Genomic DNA, 21154 nt, shown 5'->3' with positions numbered 1-21154 from the left:
AGCAATCGGGAGACCTACGGAACAAGTAGACCCGGAGACAGGGAGACCGCGTCTTCAAATACAACGGGCGGCGCACCGGACATGCGCGACCACTCCAGCAGAGCAGCCGGCAGGTCTCTCCACATTGGAAATGGCGGACAAGACCATCCACTCACGTCGGAGGGTCCGATTGGACCGGGCGCGACATGATATCTGTACGAGTGAGACACCTCCAAACCGACCGGGACTGCGCGTGGCTGGAGATGCTTAGCGTGGCTGAAGAGCTAAGCATCTTCAGCAGCGGGACGTGCTTCGGCAATCGGCCCACTCGACACGGCCAGAGGGGACCGCTAGGCCACTAGCGTGCTGGACAAGGACATTGAGGTCTGACGATATCTTTCGCGGGAATTATCACCCCGCCTCGGCTGAGTGAATTCGGCCCAGTCAAGGAAGCCTGCCGCAAGACCCCTTAGGAAGCTCGTTATCGCGGCGGGTCGGCGCGACTTGGGTTTGTTTAGTTGTTTAGTGTTGGTCATGCAAGGGCGGAGCCCCGACGGGCGAATGGATGGACTCGTGTCGGTCGTCCAACGGGGCTTGTTTATCTCCAGGAAATAAGCCCCCCCCCCTGGTGCAGAGTGGCACACATTAGGGAGTAGACATCTTTGGGGTGTTTGGTTGACGCCGGTGGCCAAGGCGAGGGGGTGTCACGAATAAACGGTCCGCAGTCTCGGACTGATTGCAAATGCAGTCGCAAAGGGGTCGAAATGGGGCATCTGCAGGTGAGTGGAAGAAGTGGGAACGGGAGTTGAGGGCAGTGAGATCGAAAGTCGCACGCTGGGAATCTGCCGCGTCATGGCGACATGCCGTGTACATATATAGGCGCCTCATTCTCTACCTGGGTATCGATAGATTACAATTAAACTGCTCTCCCCACCCTCTTCATACTCGGTGAGATAAACAGGAGCGGAGAGATCACATGAAGAATCCCTTCGTTGATCCGGTGAATGGTAAACAGGCTATTCGCTTTGGGATGTTGAATCTATAACCCCCAACACCCCAAGTGTTGCGAGACATCTGACCACAGACAAGACTATGGAACGAAGCAATTGAATTACCCTTACGGTTGCAAAAAAAGACATCCCCGACACTAAAATATCATGTCAGGATAAATATGTACCAGTAGTACTCTCCGATCTGTTTGACCGATCATCGGCGCTCACACTTTGTCATCTGTGAGGAGTCTGTGTCGAAATTCAACAAAACCATTGTCCTCCTAGGTAGAGCAGCGAGGCCGCTCTGAAACTCATCCAGTGATATGCGCTCTTCCGGCCGGCAGGTGGCGCTGACCCTAAAATCCCAAAATTCTTGAGCGCCGGCCGTGGTGAGATCCCCCTATAGACGTCGTTGAGTATGTCCAAAACTTGAGCACGCATGTTGTCCGTATTCTCCAACTTCTGGAAAGTTGTTCGCGTTGGATGGTTAAGTCTATTTAATCGTTGCGAAGAAACTGCAGTAGGACTGTCGGAAGACCAAAAACGTCTTGGAGAAACTTACATTTCGTCCATTTCTGTGCAATCGTCTCTGTTGTGTTTCGAAAGTATAAGCTTTTTGTGGAATAGATAGAATGTAGAAAGGGGTATAGGATTTCGAGCTGACCGGGGAACATCTGATCAACTCAATGACTTCGTACATTGCAAGAAAAATCATGGTTTTCGTTCCGATCAAATAGAGATCGTCTACCTCAGTATAGGCATTGGTTTCTATTGGACAAAAAGGAATCAAAAAGTGCAATGCTACTGGCCAAGGTATGTCGGTGCCATTCAAAGCGGCCCATAAGATTGCCGAATACTCAACATGTTAAACGCTATCCATCCCGGCATTTGATTTTGTTTCCTAGAAATATTTTGCTGGTTGCTAGATTATACGACAGTAACATCGTGGAATCCCAGTTCTGAAATATTTAGGCCAGCAGGGAAGACTTTTTCAGCTGCTTGACAGTGGGCACCTCCTTGCCACGTCCAGCACCACCAGTCACCGCAGCGATACTCTCTTCAAGGACACGGGAGCCACTAGTAAGCTGCATAGGAGGCTCTTCGGGCTCGCCCTCCGCTTGCTCTTCGGTTTTAGCCATATCCGCTGCTGGAACTTCAAACACGTCGTCACGGCAGTCTGTGCACATTTGCAATACATCCTCCAATGCTTTCTCCACGGCTGCGGCGCGCTCACGCATACCACGCCGTAGCAGAGCATCAACAAGAGCCTCCGCCTCCGCCACAGCGGAGTTGACCCGCTCGATGAGTCGTCTGCTACTGTTGACAAGATACTCCTCCTCATAGACAGTGCCTTTCTTGCCGCGAGCGCGCTTGCGCTCTTCTCGTCGACGAGTACGGGAGGTTTGGCGAGACGAAGCGGTCTTGCCCGTGTAGCGGGTAAACATGGTACGACCGGCCAGCGTCGTCGCCTCTGTGGGGGCAAGTGAGACGTTGTCGGGAATATCAACACCGCCTTCACCACCTGTCGGGTCGCCCCCGAAGAAAGCAAGAGGATCCGCGGCACGAAGGATGCGGAGTTCGCGAACTCTCGGCACTTGCGCATTGAGCTGGGACTTGCAGTCGGCAAGAAGGTCGGTCATCGACCCCATTGCCTCTGCCAGACCAGTATCCACAATCTCCTGGACCAGATCCTGTTTGCCGTGCAAGGTCAGCAGGCGGGCAGCATCGGCGAATTTCGAACCCCGGCATAGCAGCCTTGCAGCTGTGACAATGTCGTGCAGGTGCTCCGCATGAATGGTCGCCGCCGAGACATAGTCGCGCGCTTCGTCGACCAGGGTCGCGGCCAAATCATTGATATGGGCAGTCAAGTCTGCCTGTGATAAGGATGCTAGCATTGCACAGTACAGAGACTCCCGCCACATGTGGGCGAGATTGTAACATTTGTAAGCCTCGTCATAGATTTCCAGAGATTCGTAGGCTGATGGAAGGTTAGCCAAAAAGATCGTTGCCAGCTGCGGCTCCATATACTCACCAATAGCAGCATCCTTGTGCTTGGATTCACCCTGCAGATAGTCCGCATAGAGATGTGTGATCTCCCTCTGGTGCTCTGGCTGATATTTGTAAATGTCAAGAGCCTCCTTGTAAAGCACGTGTCTGACGACATATGCGCGAATTTCATCATGGGCACCCAGAGTAAAGAGATGCTTCAAGGCTTTGCTAAACCGAGAAAGGTGGTTGTCCATCTCATATTGACGCCGTGTCTCAGGCAGTTGCTGCAACTTGCGGAGGAAGGGAAGATACTCCCGAGGATCCTAGATATTTGTGAGCTAGTGATATCTCATTTGGAACTGGGCCGCTTACCATTTGTGCTTGCTGAGCTACCAAGAGAGTAAGCTCGAGATCATAAAGGCCTAATGCGTGTGAGTACAGGCGATTGGCATCTGTCAAAAAGCACATGTGCTCAATCGCATCCTGAGCTTGCTCTGGGTTTTGGACTGTAGCTCGTCAGCAAGCAGAAGAGATGAGTGTCTCGACATTGAGCGCATACCCCGTAGGTTAGCAACAAGTCCCAGTCCAGCCTCTAGGTCGGGTGGCGACTTGCACACATGTGCTGTGATCAGGTTTTGCAAGTTGGTGTTCATGCGACTTTGAAGAACGACCAGGAAAGCATCGCAAATGGAATTGACTTTGCTTCCTTTGCTGGCTGGTTTCGGCAGGACTGGGGCCGCCTGAGTATCGGGTTGAGCAACAGCAGCCGACTCATTTTTAGATATTTTGAGGGTATCTTTGTACAATGTCTGGGAAACATCCTCATCACTGGAAATATAAGTATACGGCCATCCGTTTCCAAATAAGCAACTTACCTTAGGCGAGAAAGGAAATCATCAATGAAATCAATTTTCTTCACTTGATCAATGAACAACGGGACATTCTCCATGAACTGTTCGGGCGCATAGTCATGGAGGATGTTCATGTCCACCATCTGGCTGCGACAAGCGAGGAATGCAGACCGATATTTCTTCAGATCAATGAAGGTCCGAATTCCTGCCAAGACCAGAGCACGAGGGTAGATGGTCTCGATGTTTCCACGAGGCGCTTGGAGAGTTACAGCAAAGATAGAGGGCATCACAGACACCAATTTCGACCCACGCTCGATGCTTCTGCATCTCTCATCTGTTTCCGGAGTGTCCTCAGGAACCTCCATTTCTAGAGGAAAATTGTCAGTATTGTAGATGATCTTCTTGCTGAAAGGAACCATACCTTCCACGCGATTTAAATGCACAAATTTGAGCAAATGCTGGGATGTTGTGAAGAGAAGATGGGCCGAGGTCACAAGGAAGGACGTGCAATTTCTTGCCAAAACTCGTTTGTTTGCAAAAAATGTGCCGGTTCGTGCCATAGTGATGAGAATTCGCTGTTTCAGTTAGTGTCCGGTGCGTCAGGATATAGTTGATGAATATTACCTCGTCGTCAGAAATCGACACAGCACGAGCCCAACAGGTGTCAACATTCGGGGTTTCAGTCCAAGGCACAACATCAACCTCATCCCCAGCAATGTGATCGATGCTCGAGTAAAGAACAGGGAGACTAGGCTGTGGCGCATGAGAAAGCCAGAGAGCTTGATGTCCGACCCCGGGAAAGATGGAGGACAATTGCTCGCTATCGGTAGCTTGGTACACAACACTTGTCACTCGGGTCTCCAGTGTAGTTCGCTCGACCTGGCTCGTGTTTGGACCGTTGTCCTTGAGAACATACACCTCATTCTCATTTGCGAACGCAATTTGCCTAGGTCGGCTTGCGGGTGCATCTTCGAGGGGGTAGCTGGATTCAAGAATTGGCACAGCCACTGGGCGATTCTTCAAAGACCACAAGAATATCGAAAAGCTATTTTTCATGAGGACAGCAATTCGGGTTCCCGACTTGCTGAACGCGACGTCAATGGCATTTGAATCAAGTGGCAGCTCGTTATGAGCCATTGGAGGAGGTACTCCAGCCAATCGAAGAGGAGTGAGTTTCAAGGTCTCTGTATAAATTGTCAGCCATGAAGTCCACACCGCTACATATTCAGATGATTGAAATCCTTACTTCCATCGATAACAGCGACAGCACCAACATCGTCTGGAATCACAGTAGAGCCGTGGTTGATGTCGAATACATAGTCCAGATCCAAAATAGAGCCTAAATATGATCAGCAAGAGTGATCGGGGTATGTTGAAGCAATAGCATACCAGATGATCCAGCGACTACCCGCAATGCCTTCTCCTGGTGCCAATCAAAAGAAAATGACCGGGGAGATGTAGCATCCACAACAATGGGGATCTCCTGTTTCAGGTAGTAGTGATAGTTGCCCGTCGTCCACAGCTGGACTCGGTCAGTAAACCGGACTGCAAGCACGGTAGAGTCGATGTTCCATGACAGATGAATGCGAGAAGCCCATGTTCGGCGCTCTTCCTCAGTGAGCCGGAGCGTAAATTGACCATGTCGTAGGCCGTTCCTCTCGAAGAAAATGACATCCACTTTGTCCTCGGATCGCTGGATTCCCGCAATAAGGTTTCCGTATGGGCGCCAGCTCAAAGCACCTTCAAGCCCATCGACTGGCTCGCTCACACTGTCAAGTGTACCTTCTCTTGAGTAAACCCTGATGATACGGCGAGTACCCTCGTCGACAGTGTTCACCGCCACATAGGCCCCATCGCCTCGCCAACTAATGGTGGTGCTGCCATCCTCATTGCTGCTCAATTTTCCCTCGTCCACCTTTTCGGGCACTGTGGGATCCCGGAGAGCTTTGGCTCTTTTGCCCTGGAACTGCGTCTCTCTCTTACCCCAGCCCACTGATACATGCTGGGAGGCTTGTAGATCAGCTTGCGTGAAGGTTAATTCCGCCACATTTTCAAACTCCCGCGTCATGTAAAGGAATGTTTGAGCTCGCGTAGTGATCGCCAGCAGCTCTTCATCCGGTGACCAGGCGGCTGCTGTAATTCCCACGTCAACCGAGCCCAAGATTTCGATCTTGTCCTCCCCAGGAAGAGGCTCCTCGCGAACAATAACGATATCACCGCCTTCCAGCACCAGGCATGCAGTCAAGTTGTCGGCAAAATAGTGTAGCGAAAGTACTCGATCACAAGCCAAGTCTGGTAAAGGACATGGTGCATCCCATGATGCGATGCATTCGAACACTTCGCGGCTCAAAGGCTCAGCGGCCGTGATCTCAGGGCGCTTCCTTCGCAACTCAATGACGGGGTTGTGCTCTGCCGGGCCAAAGGTGCACACAGTCGAATCAGATGCCGTGTCCCATGCGGTGGCAGTCAAAGGGAGATCTCCCTCGATGTGCGTCTCTTGGAGGCGCACATTCCTGAGGTTGCGCATCGTCCAAGGCGGGTATCACTTTTTTCTCTTGTATGGGTTCCTTTCTCATTACCCCGCCAATGGAGTGTGAGCACGAATTCCGGAGACAAGAAGGCCAATAAAGTATCTGATCTTCTTCGGGACCGTCTGCGAGTCTCCTCAGACCCTGAAATTGTCAAGCGGTGATGTTGCCGACGTTGGTGTGGCTCCGAGAAACGAGTCTATCAACGCCGAACCAAAGATTTTTGATTTTCCACACCCGCTCAGCCAATGACTTCATCCATATTTCAACGTCCTAGGAGCTACGCCTTGCAACACCTACACAGCTACAATAGAAAAATTCCAGCATGCAATCAGAAACCAATGTTATTCTCTAGCTTTGTACACGATATCGACCTACGTCGACGCCCGAATCACAATTTCCACCATGCAGCCATCCTCGTTCTCGTCGCCGTCGCGCGAGAAATCACTAAAGAGTGGCTTATTTGGTCTTCATAGTTTGCCAAACTAGAAAAAGGTGTCGTTAGCACAGGCAAAATAGCAAATTGGGTCGATTGAATGCTTACCAGCAATGGCGAAGGGAGAACCGAAACCGGCAACTAGATAAGTTCCATGTTAGCTCTGGGGCCTGTAGCCGGGAGATCGCGGGCCACTCACCCATGAAACCCCAGTAACGCCAGAAGAAGTACTTGGTAAAGGGGTTGAAGGGAATGTTGGAGCGAGGGCCTTCGGCGTAGTGGTAGGGGCTGCCGAGCTGGGCGCGAGTGGTGGAGAAGCCACGACGGGCAGCGACGGTTGCCAGTCTGGCGCGGACAGCGGAGGAGGCGTACATCTTTGAAGGCACCGTTAGCTTGGTAAAATGGTAGGAAATTCAATTGCAGCCAGAAATCACCCACCTTGGAGTACACAGGGAAGAGAGTGAACGATCGGGAATGAACGGACGGAGCCAGTGTGAACATCGCGAGGTGCGGAATGGGACGATCGAAATCACGGGATCAGTGTGTCACATGATCAGGGATATGTTTTGGTCCTGCTCCAACACCGCCTGCCGAATATGGACTCTTCAATTTTCTGCACGAAAAAGTCCGGACTCTCTTTGCTGCCCACTCGACTTCCGTGGTTCTTTCGCCCAACTTGACCACTGGAGATGGATGAGTTGTTTGATGTCTTCGAGGCGCCCCCTCAGGCACATACGCCCTCTGGCGGTGCCCCAAAGCGCCCCAAGAAGGACAAGAGCAAGAAGCGCCAGGCCAATGGCGATGTGAAAGGCAACGGCGCTGCACCAGTGGAGGAGAAAGAGACAGCGCCTACAATCGAAACCCCCGTTGACTCGCCGTCAGCAAATCCTGAAGGCCCTGTAACGGAAGCCGACCAGCCAGACGCAAAACGCCCTCGACTCGACCAAGTTCCCGAACCTGTGGTTGCCGATAGCTTCGAGACCGAACAAGAGCGCGAGATCGCTGGATCGGCTGGACTTCAGGCAGGCAAAGATTCTTCCTCGTTGGTCGTTTCGCACCAAGTGCGTCACCAGGTCGCCATCCCTCCAGACTATCCCTACGTCCCTATATCACAACACAAGCCTCCGGCGGATCCTGCGAAATCATACTCATTTACTCTGGATCCTTTCCAGCAAGTTGCGGTCTACTCAATTCAACGAGAGGAAAGTGTCCTTGTGTCGGCGCATACTAGTGCTGGAAAGACCGTCGTTGCAGAATACGCTATTGCGCAGAGTTTGAAGTTCAACCAGAGAGTGATCTACACCAGTCCCATCAAAGCGCTGAGCAACCAGAAGTACCGTGAATTTGCGGCAGAGTTTGGCGATGTGGGCTTGATGACCGGCGATGTGACCATCAATCCTACGGCTACCTGTCTCGTCATGACCACCGAGATTCTCCGGTCTATGTTGTATCGTGGCTCGGAGATCATGCGTGAAGTTGCGTGGGTCATCTTTGACGAGATCCATTACATGCGCGACCAGAACCGTGGTGTTGTTTGGGAGGAAACGATCATTCTCCTCCCCGACAAGGTTCGATACGTCTTCCTATCCGCGACCATTCCAAACGCTATGCAGTTCGCCGAATGGGTTACGAAAATGCACAACCAGCCTTGTCACGTTGTCTATACTAATTACCGTCCGACACCCCTCCAACATTACTTCTTCCCATCCGGTGCCGAAGGTATCCATCTGGTTGTGGACGAGAAAGGAGTCTTCCGGGAAGAGAATTTCCAGAAAGCCATGAGTTCCATTGCGGACAAGAAGGGTGACGATCCATCGAACGCGTTGGCCAAGCGCAAGGGAACTGGCAAGGATAAGAAACTGAACAAGGGTGGTACCAAAGGACCCTCGGATATCTTCAAGATTGTGAGAATGATTATGCTTAAAAGCTACAACCCCGTCATTGTCTTCAGCTTCAGCAAGCGCGAATGTGAAGCTTGCGCCCTTCAGATGATTCATCTAGCATTCAATGATGATTCTGAGAAAGAGATGGTGTCCAAGGTGTTCAACAGTGCCATCGAAATGCTTTCTCCGGAAGATCGAGAGCTGCCACAGATCACGAATCTTCTGCCTCTGCTTCGGAGGGGTATTGGTGTTCACCATTCCGGTCTGCTGCCCATTCTCAAGGAAACCATTGAAATTCTCTTCCAAGAAGGTCTTATTAAAGTCCTCTTTGCCACCGAGACATTCTCCATCGGTCTGAACATGCCTGCAAAGACTGTGGTCTTCACCAGCGTTCGCAAGTTTGATGGAACCAGCCAGCGGTGGGTAACACCCTCTGAGTTCATCCAAATGTCTGGCCGGGCTGGTCGAAGAGGTCTTGACGAACGTGGTATTGTGATCATGATGGTTGGCGAAGAGATGGACCCTGCTGTTGCGAAGGAGATCGTGCGTGGAGAACAGGACCGACTAAATTCTGCTTTCCATCTCGGTTACAACATGATTCTCAACCTGATGCGTGTTGAAGGGATCTCCCCGGAGTTCATGCTTGAAAGATGTTTCAAGCAGTTCCAAAGTACCGGGAATGTGGCAGGCATGGAGAAGGAGCTAAAGGAGCTGGAGGAAAAGAGAGCCAATATGACCATCTCTGATGAGGGCACCATCCGGCAGTACTATGATCTGCGGAAGCAACTGGATGCGTTCTCAGAAGATGTTCGAACTGTCTTCACCCATCCAAACTACATTCTTCCCTTTTTCCAGCCCGGCCGATTGATCCACATCAAATACCAAGATCAAGATTTCGGCTGGGGTGTGATGGTTGCATGGAAACAGCGCAAGCCGGCGAAGAACTCTACAGAGGAACTCAGTCCCCATCAATCACACGTTGTCGACATGCTTCTCAAACTTGCCGATGGGCCTTCCGTTGGTACCAAGTCGTTCCAGGACCTACCCCCTGGCGTACGGCCTGCCAAGGAGGGAGAAAAGGCCCGTATGGAAGTGGTTCCTGTGACACTGAACTGCATTCAGGCGATTTCGCACGTTCGGTTGTTCCTGCCGAAGGATATTGCTTCAGCTGACTCGCGCAACGGTGTCAAAAAATCCCTGGACGAAGTTCAAAGGCGATTCCCCGATGGCGTCGCTCTCCTTGATCCCATCGAAAATATGGGCATCAAGGATGACTCTTTCAAGAAGTTGCTACGGGTAAGTTCTTACTATTTGGGTTCGTCACCCCTAGGGTCTGGTATATTGATATTGTCTAGAAAATCGAGGTTCTGGAGTCCCGTCTGCTGAGCAACCCGTTGCACAATTCGCCACGGCTGGCAGAACTGTATGATCAGTACGCCGAAAAGGTGAATCTAAGCTCCCAAATCAAGACGACCAAGAAAAAGATTGCGGAGGCAATGTCTATTATTCAGCTTGACGAGCTCAAGTGCCGCAAACGTGTGCTCCGTCGCTTTGGGTTCATCAACGATGACGAGGTGGTTCAATTGAAGGCCCGAGTTGCCTGTGAGATTAGCACCGGTGATGAGCTGATGCTCAGCGAGCTGCTTTTTAACGGTTTCTTCAACAACCTCACTCCCGAGCAGACTGCTGCCATTATGAGCGTGTTTGTCTTCGAGGAGAAAGTGAAGGAGGCCCCTGCCCTGACCAAGGACGAGCTGGCCAAGCCCCTGAAGGAGATCCAGTCGCAGGCCCGGACCATCGCCAAGGTGTCGCAAGAATCGAAGATGGCGATCAATGAAGACGAGTATGTCCAGAGCTTCCACTGGGAGCTGATGGAGGTAATGTACGACTGGGCCAACGGCAAGTCCTTTGCCGAAATCTGGTATGTTTTGCCACCCCTCCGATCCGCTTGTTTCCAATGAGGCTAACACTTGTCAACAGCAAAATGACCGATGTCTACGAGGGTAGCTTGATCCGCGTTTTCCGGCGACTGGAAGAGTGTCTACGGCAGATGGCGCAGGCTGCCAAGGTGATGGGCAGCGAGGACCTGGAGAGCAAGTTCGAGACGGCGCTGACCAAGGTGCGTCGTGACATCGTGGCTGCTCAGTCTTTGTATCTGTAAATACGATATCCCATGTTTCACTTTCACTGTACGGAGTTAGATCCCTCCTAAAAATCCATGCCATGATCTGTTCAAATTCGTTTGCGGCAATGCCGAATCCCTATATACCTAGGATTTTGTAGTACGGGGGAGAGTCGAGAGTCTGGCGGCCTAAACGGAGCGGTGGCTTGGGCTGATGACCAGCTCCGATCAAGCTCGTCATCTTGAACTAATTTCTCACCGACTCAGTTCGCCAGCTTACTAGGCATGAACCTTGAGCTCTCCCAAATTTTCACGGTTCCTCTGCGGCGATTCCGTCTGCAACGTTGAAGAGTCACCCTTGGAACCTGCGCAGCGGGACTGCGTTGCCGCCCGCAACGTCCTTCTTTCTCCACCGCTTCTCTGCTTCTTTGCACTTCTTCTCCCCACCTCTCACCCTTTTTGGGCATCTTCTTGGCTCCCTTCCCTTCTCCTTTTCTCTGCTGTGCTTTTGAATTTCGGGGCCTGCGAGATATACGCCAGGTATTGCCATCCGGCTGTCATCATGAACAGTCTGGTGGCCACGCCTCCTGTTCCTCCTCACTTCTACGAAAACCCTCGATTCTCTCCCTCCCGTATTAGTATGCCGACTCACCTCTTCTTACTGCTGCTTTTGCCGGAGAGCAACTTTCAGAGCATCCTACTGACCCTTCCTCCCAGTGTCTACACCTTCTTCCTCCTACACCAGCCGAAAGCGGAAAGCCGACGACGATGGCGATGACCACGACGGACGCATGTCCGCCTCTCCTACAAACTCACCCGCCTTCACTCCTCGCCAGCTTCCTTCTGCTTTTCGAAATTTCAAGCGCTCCCGACCAAACGTCTCCGGTCGACCTCTGGCCTTGCCTCGCCTGTTAGAGACCCTAGACACCGATGCCTTGCGCACGGTGGTGCGAACCATGTGCGAACGCCACCCTCAACTGGCCGACGAGGTTGCCCACACCTCTCCACGACCCAGCGTATCGTCCACTCTCCAGGTACTACGCAACTATCAAGCTACTCTCCAGTCATCATTCCCCCTGGGCGGCAACACCGAGTCCGACTACGCCTATAACCGAGTCCGACAGCCACTCACAAACCTTCTCGAAGCTCTGAGCGATTTTACACCCAACTTTCTTCCTCCCAACGAGACGCAGCCCTCGGTATCACTGAGCTATCTAGATGGGGCGACCGATATCATCCACGCCTTACCCCGCTGGAGTACACCACAGAACAATATTGAGCGAGATTCGGCCTATGATGAGATTTGCAAGGCCTGGGTCCTGGTGATCCGGGAAGCGGCCAAGCGAGGTGGAGGTATTCAGCTCCAATACGGCGGCTGGGACCAGAAGTTGGCGAAGCACAATGTCAACTCGGGAGGCAAGTTGCAGGGAGCAGTCAACGAACTCGGCTCCAGCCTGGGATGGATGAGCGGGCCCGATTCCCCGTCTCACGGGCCTGGTGGCAACGAACTGGGATCCATACGAGACCAGCTCCTGTCGGGAACGTACGGCCTGGGCACGCCTGTCAAGGTTGGACCTTGGTGAACGAGATGACTCAGAATGGCCACACATCTCGCCTCGACCTCGATCCTTGATCTATGACGAACCAACGCTCGCACCCGCGCCGCGCGCTCAATGCCGACATCGACTCCGCCATGAGCACGACCGACGGTCTATACATCCCGACCGGACAACCCCAATTCCAATGTATGCCACGATCACGATACCTATTGCATGACCTTTAGAGAAACCACCTGGTCGCAGATTGGCGTTTATAGTATGCAAAGTCGAATAACCTGACAGTTACCTTATTCGTTCTCCCCCCCCCCCCCCTTTTTTTTTGCTTATTGCCGCGCTGGTATTCTGGGAACTGAATCATTCGTGCCTTTACATTTCCGTGATTTCCAATGAACACACTAAACCCCGTACTATCTCTGTCCTTGATATTTCTTTCTGTCCATTTCGTTTTTCATTCGCCGTGGGTCTTCAACCCTAACCTTGCCCCTTTCGTTTCCCTTGTCTTCTCATTCCATTCTATTCCATTTGTGACCTGTTTTGTCTCATTGCAATCTCGGATGGCGTGCCCTTGTTTCTTTTCCTGGCGCTGCTTGGAGTTGTGTACATCCGTTCTTCTTGCCTTTCTCTGCTTCTTTCTTCACTGTCGGACTTCACGGGGGTCTTAAATCCCTTGTCCCATTCCCAGGCATATCGTGGCCTGGTTGATATACGTTGGGCGGCGACTGGTGCACCTCTGCATATTCCACCCACGTCGATGTCTTGAACGGTTCTTTTGCCCTACAGCACTAGAGGCCAGTATTCGTCGTCAGAGTTGTGATCAAGAGCAAAGCCTGCCGACTGGCTCATCAGAATCTAGTGGAAATCAAATCACAGAATAAAGTCAATTGCTTCAAATGCTCGTTTCATCACTCAGCGGCGAATCGTAGTATAGCATCAGATAACAAGCCATATTAGCCAATCCATGACGATCCTTCACTCAATTTGACCAAGTTCATAGCCCGAACTCGTTCGAATACCCGCAAGACAAGAGGGGAACCACTATATATGTACGACTCCAGCACAACAAATCGTCTCCCAGGTATCATATTAATGCACGCTTCACAACACGAAACAACCAACTCGCATCTTCCCAGCCACCCTGCGCACCGGGCTTTTCGACAACAATACCCGAATCGCCATCCGTGTGCGAGAGCGCATCTACATCATCGGAGTGATCACCGTGATCATCCTCTGCAGAAGCCAGGGACAAGCTATCATGAGCCAGCTCACCACTTTCTAGGCGGGTCACCGCGGGCTCTTCAAACGTCACCGCCGTAGTTGTCGCAGTAGCGCCGATCCGCGTCCCGGCAGCCGCCGTCGACACAGATGCAGACCACTCGTCCACGCCGAACAAAGTCCATTCAACCAATCGGTCGATCCAGCTTCCCAGACCGAACCCCCGCTCGCGGGTCAACCGCTGGAGATCGGCTTCATCAAACTCCTCGGGCGTCTCATCCGAGTCGTAGTCATACTCAGACCCATCCTCATCCTCATCGCCATCCCAATCCACTTCGTCGCCAAGCACACGGCCCTCCTGCAACGAGGCCATCTCCGCACGGATACGCTCGTCCACAAAATCAGGCACGACCATGGGACTCGCCGTCCCTGTCCTCGTGCCGGGACTGGATACTTTCCCTGCCGCCGCCGCAGACGAGACTGGCGGCATGGACGTCATCGCCAGCCCGGCGCGACTCCCGCGCCGACTCCCATGGCGGGAGCGGGAGCTGCGTCGCGAATACGCCGCCGGGGTGGAGGCGCCAGAGCGCGACTTCCGAGACGAGGCGCCGGACCGGCTGCGGTGGTGGTGGCGATGGTGAGCGGGTGAGGACGCCTCGTCGAGGTGCGCCTCGGAGACGAGGCTGGTCGAGCTCTCGCGCTTGGAGAGCCAGCTCTGGCCCTTTTCTTCGCGGGTGGAGGAGGCGAGCGCGATGCCTGCGCGGAGCATCCATTCCGCGTCGGATTTGGTGTTGTCGGCGGGCGGGGCGCCGCCGGGGCGGGCGAGGGAGGAGCTGGGGCGTTTCTTGTATGCGCCGTGGTGATAATGGTGGTGGAGTGGGAGGGCGAGATCGCGACTCTGTAGATTGGTGTCGCTTAATGGGCCGGCGCGGGTTGAGCTCTTGCTTCGGGCGTGGCGGGTGCGTGAGGCACTGCGTGAATGGGACAGGATGGGCGGGGTGCTGGGCACGGAGACGCTGGAGAGGTATGAGGGGGTTGGGGGTGTTCTGGTGCCACTGCCAGCTGGCTTGAGGTCACCATGTTGGCTGAAGTAGTCTGGCTCGAGCTCATCGTCGATGGGGAATTGCGGAGCGAGTGGAGCAAGCGAGACGTGATGGAGATTGGGGTAGGAGCGGCGGGATCGAAAGCCGCTGGCGGTGTTGAACTGCACGTTGGTCAGAACTCGAGTACTTTTGCGTGGTACCAGAGAGACTGTCCACTCACCTCCATGGCAGATGTGAAGTGTGAAGACGTTGAAGAGCGGGCGAAATGCAGAAAACGGGGAAATGCGGAGTGCACGGCATGTGAAAATGGCCGTGCACGCATTCGGCTGCTTCCAGACTTCACGATGAGACTGGAGGCGAGTGAGATTTATCACAGGAACTGATCATTTTCATTGGGTTTTATGGATGGGAGAACTCGTGTAGGCTGAGAAGTTTGGAAAATTGCATGGTGGTGGCAGCACTGATTGTATAGTTGTATAGTAAGTAGTATAGTTGTATGGTGATCTCCCTGGTGATATGACCGAGGACCACACCAATCATGACATCGATGGTTTTCTTTCACGCTAACTAACTATACAGTCCTTCATCAGGTTATTTGGCTGCCCCCAACTGGAGGAACATTCGATTCTAGCGCCCAGAATGACTGGAATGATCTTGCATTGATCACGATTAACCACGATCCTGACTCGAATCAACATAAAACCTCCTTTGAGTAGCTCAAGAAACTGACTAGACCACTGACAATCTCCCTGTTCTGTCTTTGACTGACGAGGATTCACAGATCGCTCAAATTCGAAATCTCCCATCCAAGTTTGGCGCCGTCAGAATGACCGACGAAGTTCAGAGTGCGATCGCGATGCTGATCAAATCCATCGCATTCTACATCTGTGTACTTGCCGCAAAAGAGCTCGTTCCTCTCATTCAGAAATTCTATGATTCGCCGCACTTCGATCCGCCGAATCGAAACGAGTCGGCCTCTGAAAAACGGAGCAATCCACTGCGCGACGAGTGAAGAGCATGGTGGAATCGACGATGGCAACGAGTGGAGATAGATGAGGCCACCGAAATATGGTTAACAGCAAGACGCAAAGCCCGGGAAACTTGGACTACAGCACAGTGATCATGTACTCCTATGCTATTGTTATTCCAGAGCCGAGCAAGTGTCTCTGATCGATTCGGTAGCCCATCGCGAGCGGCCCCGACGATCGCCATTTATTCAGGGGGCCAAAGTGGACTTCGATCGAGAATCACCAATGAAGTGGCTCTGCTGCTGGACCCGTTTTGATTATCAGTCCGACTGTCCTATGAATGGGCTCTGCGCTCCGGGATCAGCATTGAGGACCATGAAAAGCGAGAAACCATTTTCTGCTTTGGGAAATGGATCAGGGTCTTCGAGATGCCCATCCACTGTGCTTCATCTCCGAGGCTTATGGTGCCGTCGATCTTCGACAGATGAGAATAGTAGTTGCAGATTCCTCAGTGGGAAATCTACTGCGAGCAATTGCCTTGTCCGGTGCGAATGGGGGCTCTGTGTTATATGGCTTGTAGATATAAGGATGGTGGTCGTATCTACCAGTCGTTAGCCCAACACCCGCTCCTTTTCTTACTTCTCACTACGTACATTCTTTTGATATATCTTGATACATAGGACTCTTACATGCACTCTTTGAATCATGCGTGATCTTCTCTCGTGGACTGCGTTGGCAGTAGTGTTAGCGACAACCTCGGTGAGAGCCCTTCCATCTGAAGAGTGAGTTCATGGTCCACCATGGGGACTACACTTGGACACTCATCTGATCTTCTTTCTACAGAAACCTCCCAAAAAGAGACACCTGCACCGGTCCCACTGCCTCTCCCACAACGTACTGGCTTCAAGATCAAGACCACACGGGCGATGCCCGCGGATACGCCCCCGAAGTCTCCAGCACCAACTACCCCGTGTGGCGTAATGTGCAAGACTACTCTGCCTCCGCCGACGGATCGGGCGACCAGACAAGCAGCATCCAGAACGCAATCAATGACAATGGATCGGGCGGCAGCCGCAAAGGTCAGGGTGTGACCAAGTACCCAGCCGAAGTATTTCTCCCCGGGAGGAACGTACCAGCTGGGCAGCACACTGGACCTGCGCGTGGGCACCGTCATCACAGGCGATCCGCTAAGTCCCCCGGTACTCAAGGCGGCGTCGAATTTCAACGGAGACACCGTGATCAATGGGTTCGACTCAGGAAACGGCCAGCCGGAGACCAGCTTCATGACCCTCTTGCGCAACGTGGTAATTGATACAACGGCAGTCAGTGCCGATACGCAGATTACTGCGCTGCAATGGGGTGTGGCTCAGGGATCGGGTGTGACCAACGTGAAGATCAATATGCCGACCAGCTCGACCGGGCACACCGGTATCGATATCAACGGCGGATCGACGATTGCCGTGACCGATGTGCAGATCACCGGTGGCGCTGTGGGAATCAAGAATTCCAACCAGCAGGTCAACTTCAAGAACATCTACTTCAAGGAATGCACGACAGCTTTTGACGCCTCGGGCGGCCACACGGCTCTCCTGCAGGGAACAACCTTTGACAGCGTTGGATTGGGCATCGATATGAGCAGCAATGGACTCGGGAGTATGGTGCTACTGGATTCAAACTCGACCAACTCAGGCACTGTCGTGAAATTCCACGACTCCTCGAATGACAGCGGCGACCGCAACAGCCAGCTGCTGATCCAGAACCTGGTCCATGACACCACCAACGCCATCGCGGTCGATAGCAACAACAACGAGAAGCTTGCAGCGGCCAGCACAGTCGACACCTGGGTATGGGGGAATGTCGCCCCGGGCCAGTACAACACAGGAACGAATTTCAAGACCACTCGGCCGGACACGCTCCTGTCCAACGGCAAATATCTCATGCGTAGCCAGCCCACCTACGCCGAATATACGGCCGACCAGGTTGTCAACGTCAAGGCCGTGGCCGATCACCCGGTCAAGGGTGACGGGTCAACAGACGACGTTGCCTCACTGAATGCTATTCTCGTGGATAACGCGGCCAACTGCAAAATCACATACTTCCCGTACGGCGTGTACACGGTCAAAGACACGCTGAAGATCCCGGTGAACTCGCGCATTGCCGGCGAAGCCTGGGCGGTGATTTCAGGAGCCGGCGATGTGTTCAAGGACGCCTCGAACCCGAAGGCAGTGGTGCAGGTAGGCGAACCCAATGACACGGGCGTCATCGAGATTCAAGACATGCGATTCAGCGTGGGAGAAATCCTACCTGGAGCCACAATCGTCGAAGTCAACGCGGCTGGTGAAAACCCGGGAGACGTGGCGATGTGGAATACCATGGTGACGGTAGGTGGCACCGCAGAGACGAGTATCAAAAACGACTGTGACAACCAAGACACGTCGCAGTGCATGGCGGCGTTTATGATGCTGCACCTAACCGCCTCATCCTCAGCCTATATCGAGAACTTCTGGGGCTGGACGGCAGACCACAACATGGACGGGGGATCGTCGTATACGGTGATCTCCACCGGGCGCGGTATTCTAGTCGAGGCCACCAAGGGCGGCACCTGGCTAACCGGCACTGGATCGGAGCATAACTGGCTATACAACTACAACTTCCACTCTGCTCAGAACGTTTACGCGGGCTTGCTGCAGACCGAGACGCCCTATATGCAGGGCGATGGTGCCACGCAGCTCGCACCGGCACCTTGGACTGCAGAGTCGTCTATTGGTGACCCAGACTTCTCCTGGTGCGATAGCGGCGACGGAAAATGTCGAACATCGTTGGCGACCAATGTCGATGCTGGCAAGGATGTGTTTCTTTACAATAGCGCCGCATGGGCGTTCTTCAACGGGCCGTGGAAAGGGAGTTACGGCACGCAGTGTCAAGGGCCCTGCCAAACCAATATGATGCGTGTGGCGAATAGCCCGGAGAATCTGGTTTGGTATTCGATCAGCACACGCAAGGCGGATGTGATGCTTCTGGATGGACAGTCAAACCCAACTGAAAGCAATCATCCTGGGGGTTGGGAGGCAGTCCTTGAGGCTTATAGACAGTTTGCCTCCTAAGTGCCCACTTAGAGTATATAGGGGCAGTGTGCATTTTGGAACCTTAGAGATGTGCTGTACATAATCAAGTAGATATACAGACTATCATGCCCCAACTTCTGTAACACATTTCCGCAAGCATCAATCGAAATCGTCAGAAATGCAATAATTGCTATGGATACAGCCTTGATTTCTGGAGCCATGAGTTCCTCACTTCCATATTTAGTTCATCATTCAAGATCCAGATCCTCTTCTGCTATTCATCTTTAGATTCTGTAGAAGCTGGCAACCCGCTAACTGAGCTTGTCAGCATATTGAATCAGGAGTGAGGTAGATTGAGCCCTCTGGAAATGTAAAGTCCTGTTTAAAAATGACTAAAGGTGCTTACAGGAACTCTCAAACATCCTCGATGGAGGAAGAAACGGAAAGAGTGGAATGATATCAGAAGAATGATGATGATGATGATATATGCGAAGCTATTTAAAAGAGAGATATAGGGAGCTCATGATTACCAATGCAAATCGTCGAAGTCCAGGTAATCGGCACCCCTGACCTTCAAGTCTTCCAAGACATTGTACTCCATAATCCACTTCATGCGCTCAATCAGCACATCTGGGTTAAAGTTATCAGTCATCTGGTCAGGAGTATCGGAGCTAGCCAGCTTGCCAGCCTCATAGCTCGTCTGCGTGACGCGGTCAGTCCGAGGCTTGCGCAGGTCCTGGTAGAACTGGAACGCGCCCTGCAGGTCATCGTTCTTCCAGTGACGCAGAATAGTCGCGAGTGCGATTCCCGACTCAATGGCCATGCAGGTTCCCTGGCCTGTTGTTACTGTTAGCCGGAAAATCACATGGGAAGACGGGTCAGATCTGTATAGACTTACCTTGATGAGGAAGCGTGGAGTGAGCCGAGTCACCTAGCAGAACGATACCTGCATCCCTCTGGCCATCCTTCTTCTCGAACCACTTATCGAGTGGGTCGCGCACGTACAGCGCCTGCTTCAGCATGCGGCCGTCGGGTGAGCTCTTCCGCAGACCCTCAATGATATGCTGCACCTGCGGGCACCAGTCGCGCACATGCTCGTGAAGACTATCGATATCAGACCGGGAAATCCAACTCTCCGAGTCCCACGCCTCCAGAGGCTCGGACATGAATCCAATAATGGCCGCACGGTGGGACTGCGTCACCTTGTTGCCAATGGGCAGAATGAGGACGTGCCGCTTGGGCCCGCGGAAGTTCACTGTTTTCCGCAACAGCTGCGCAGTCTCGGCGGGGAGATCCTTATAGTCCACAAAGCCGCGGTACACGACCTGGCCCGAATAGTTGGGTGAGTCGCCCAGACTCATGTCGCGGCGCACATTGGACTTGATGCCGTCGCATCCAATCACAATATCCGCGTCGGCGGTGCTACCGTCCTCGAAGCGCAGGGTGTACGGTGCGACACCGGCGCTGGTGGTGCGGTCGATAGATACCAGACGCTTCTTCAGGTTCAGGCTTGACTGCGGCACACGCTCCTTGAGGGAGTCGAGCAGATGAGCGCGGTGCAGCAATCGTGCGGGCGGCTGGGAGAACTCATCGATGTGGCCCAGGTACTCGCCGGTACGGTAGTTGTGGTACTCCATGTAGCAGGGCAGCTCGCGCGAGGACTTGCGGGTCATGCTCTCTTGCAGCCCGAACGCATCTAGAATGCGATTGGCGTTGGAGCTGATATTGACACCGGCGCCGACCTCGGCGAATTGCTGTGTTTGTTCGTAAAGTTGCACGTTCTTGAGTCCGACGTACAGAGCGGCATTCAGAAATGACATGCCGCCGAGGCCACCACCCACGATGGCAACTCGCTTGTCTTCGAAGCCCATTCTGGATGGGTGAAATGTGTAGGCGCAACTGGCAGTAGAAATAGATTGTGAGCGAACGAGGGAATCTGGAGAGATGGGCGCATGCGAAACGGACAGCCTGGATCAAAGAAACCAGATATGTAGTCATCAACATAACGCCATCTCTCTATTTCGAGAACGATGGATCCGATGGAGCACCAGGTGTGGCTCGGAGCGTGGAGAGAGAGAGAGAGAGAGAGAGAGAGAGAGAGAGAGAGAGAGAGAGAGTGGGGGGCAACGCTTGTTCAGGCTCTTCTGAGCGCAATGGCAGATCTCCTCATGGCGAAGGGACAAGAAGAATGACAAACGGAGGGGAAGTATGGTAAAGCGAGACTTGCTGTTCCGACATGGTGCCTCATCGACTCTAGATCACAAGGGACCAGCTCCCACCTCTCTGATGCGATCGGAAGCACGATCACTAGTGGCCTGAAGCATCCGAAAGCTTGACTGCATCGGATGTTGTTCGACGCAGCAACGGCGATCGCTTCCGACGCGCAAAAAGGCATCCGTGGATTTAATATTGGCATGCCGAGTCTGCCGAATCGTCTCGTAATCGAGTCCGTCACCTTGCACTCTACATCTGATCCGGGCTTGGGTGAGACGATATTTTTGACATTTGGTGGGGTTGAATAATTACA

The 21154-nt window shown here is 52.9% G+C and overlaps 7 protein-coding genes across 7 annotated transcripts; 3 read left to right on the top strand and 4 right to left on the bottom strand.

Annotated features, from left to right (window-relative positions):
- Nucleotides 1–1939: 1939 nt before the first annotated feature.
- On the bottom strand, nt 1940–6338 carry N7459_009337 (Elongator subunit IKI3; the record flags this gene model as incomplete). The annotated part of the gene is made up of 8 exons (XM_056948505.1): nt 1940–3283; nt 3333–3466; nt 3520–3788; nt 3836–4178; nt 4233–4386; nt 4436–4995; nt 5058–5150; nt 5201–6338. The coding sequence occupies 8 exons, from the start codon at nt 6336–6338 to the stop codon at nt 1940–1942; spliced, it is 4035 nt and encodes a 1344-aa protein (XP_056795730.1).
- Nucleotides 6339–6798: 460 nt separating this feature from the next.
- N7459_009336 (cytochrome c oxidase VIIc family protein) lies at nt 6799–7149 on the bottom strand (the record flags this gene model as incomplete). Its single annotated transcript, XM_056948504.1, has 3 exons — nt 6799–6824; nt 6884–6916; nt 6975–7149. 3 exons carry the CDS (start codon nt 7147–7149, stop codon nt 6799–6801), a joined length of 234 nt encoding a protein of 77 aa, XP_056795729.1.
- A 315-nt stretch (nt 7150–7464) lies between these two features.
- N7459_009335 (ATP-dependent RNA helicase MTR4) lies at nt 7465–10819 on the top strand (the record flags this gene model as incomplete). The annotated part of the gene is made up of 3 exons (XM_056948503.1): nt 7465–9954; nt 10014–10579; nt 10639–10819. The coding sequence occupies 3 exons, from the start codon at nt 7465–7467 to the stop codon at nt 10817–10819; spliced, it is 3237 nt and encodes a 1078-aa protein (XP_056795728.1).
- A 523-nt stretch (nt 10820–11342) lies between these two features.
- On the top strand, nt 11343–12363 carry N7459_009334 (cut8/STS1 family protein; the record flags this gene model as incomplete). Its single annotated transcript, XM_056948502.1, has 2 exons — nt 11343–11418; nt 11498–12363. 2 exons carry the CDS (start codon nt 11343–11345, stop codon nt 12361–12363), a joined length of 942 nt encoding a protein of 313 aa, XP_056795727.1.
- A 1054-nt stretch (nt 12364–13417) lies between these two features.
- N7459_009333 (DUF3984 domain-containing protein) lies at nt 13418–14820 on the bottom strand (the record flags this gene model as incomplete). The annotated part of the gene is made up of 2 exons (XM_056948501.1): nt 13418–14755; nt 14815–14820. The coding sequence occupies 2 exons, from the start codon at nt 14818–14820 to the stop codon at nt 13418–13420; spliced, it is 1344 nt and encodes a 447-aa protein (XP_056795726.1).
- A 1447-nt stretch (nt 14821–16267) lies between these two features.
- N7459_009332 (glycoside hydrolase family 55 protein) lies at nt 16268–18666 on the top strand (the record flags this gene model as incomplete). The annotated part of the gene is made up of 3 exons (XM_056948500.1): nt 16268–16305; nt 16406–16649; nt 16672–18666. 3 exons carry the CDS (start codon nt 16268–16270, stop codon nt 18664–18666), a joined length of 2277 nt encoding a protein of 758 aa, XP_056795725.1.
- Nucleotides 18667–19153: 487 nt separating this feature from the next.
- Nucleotides 19154–20498, bottom strand: N7459_009331 (uncharacterized protein; the record flags this gene model as incomplete). Its single annotated transcript, XM_056948499.1, has 2 exons — nt 19154–19464; nt 19526–20498. The coding sequence occupies 2 exons, from the start codon at nt 20496–20498 to the stop codon at nt 19154–19156; spliced, it is 1284 nt and encodes a 427-aa protein (XP_056795724.1).
- Nucleotides 20499–21154: the final 656 nt, after the last annotated feature.

Source organism: Penicillium hispanicum (genome assembly GCF_028827665.1).
Source record: "Penicillium hispanicum strain IBT 35686 chromosome Unknown utg000008l_segment0_segment0, whole genome shotgun sequence".
NCBI lineage: Eukaryota > Fungi > Ascomycota > Eurotiomycetes > Eurotiales > Aspergillaceae > Penicillium > Penicillium hispanicum.
Note: the sequence above shows the minus strand (reverse complement) of the source record. Positions and strands in the feature narration are given on the sequence as shown.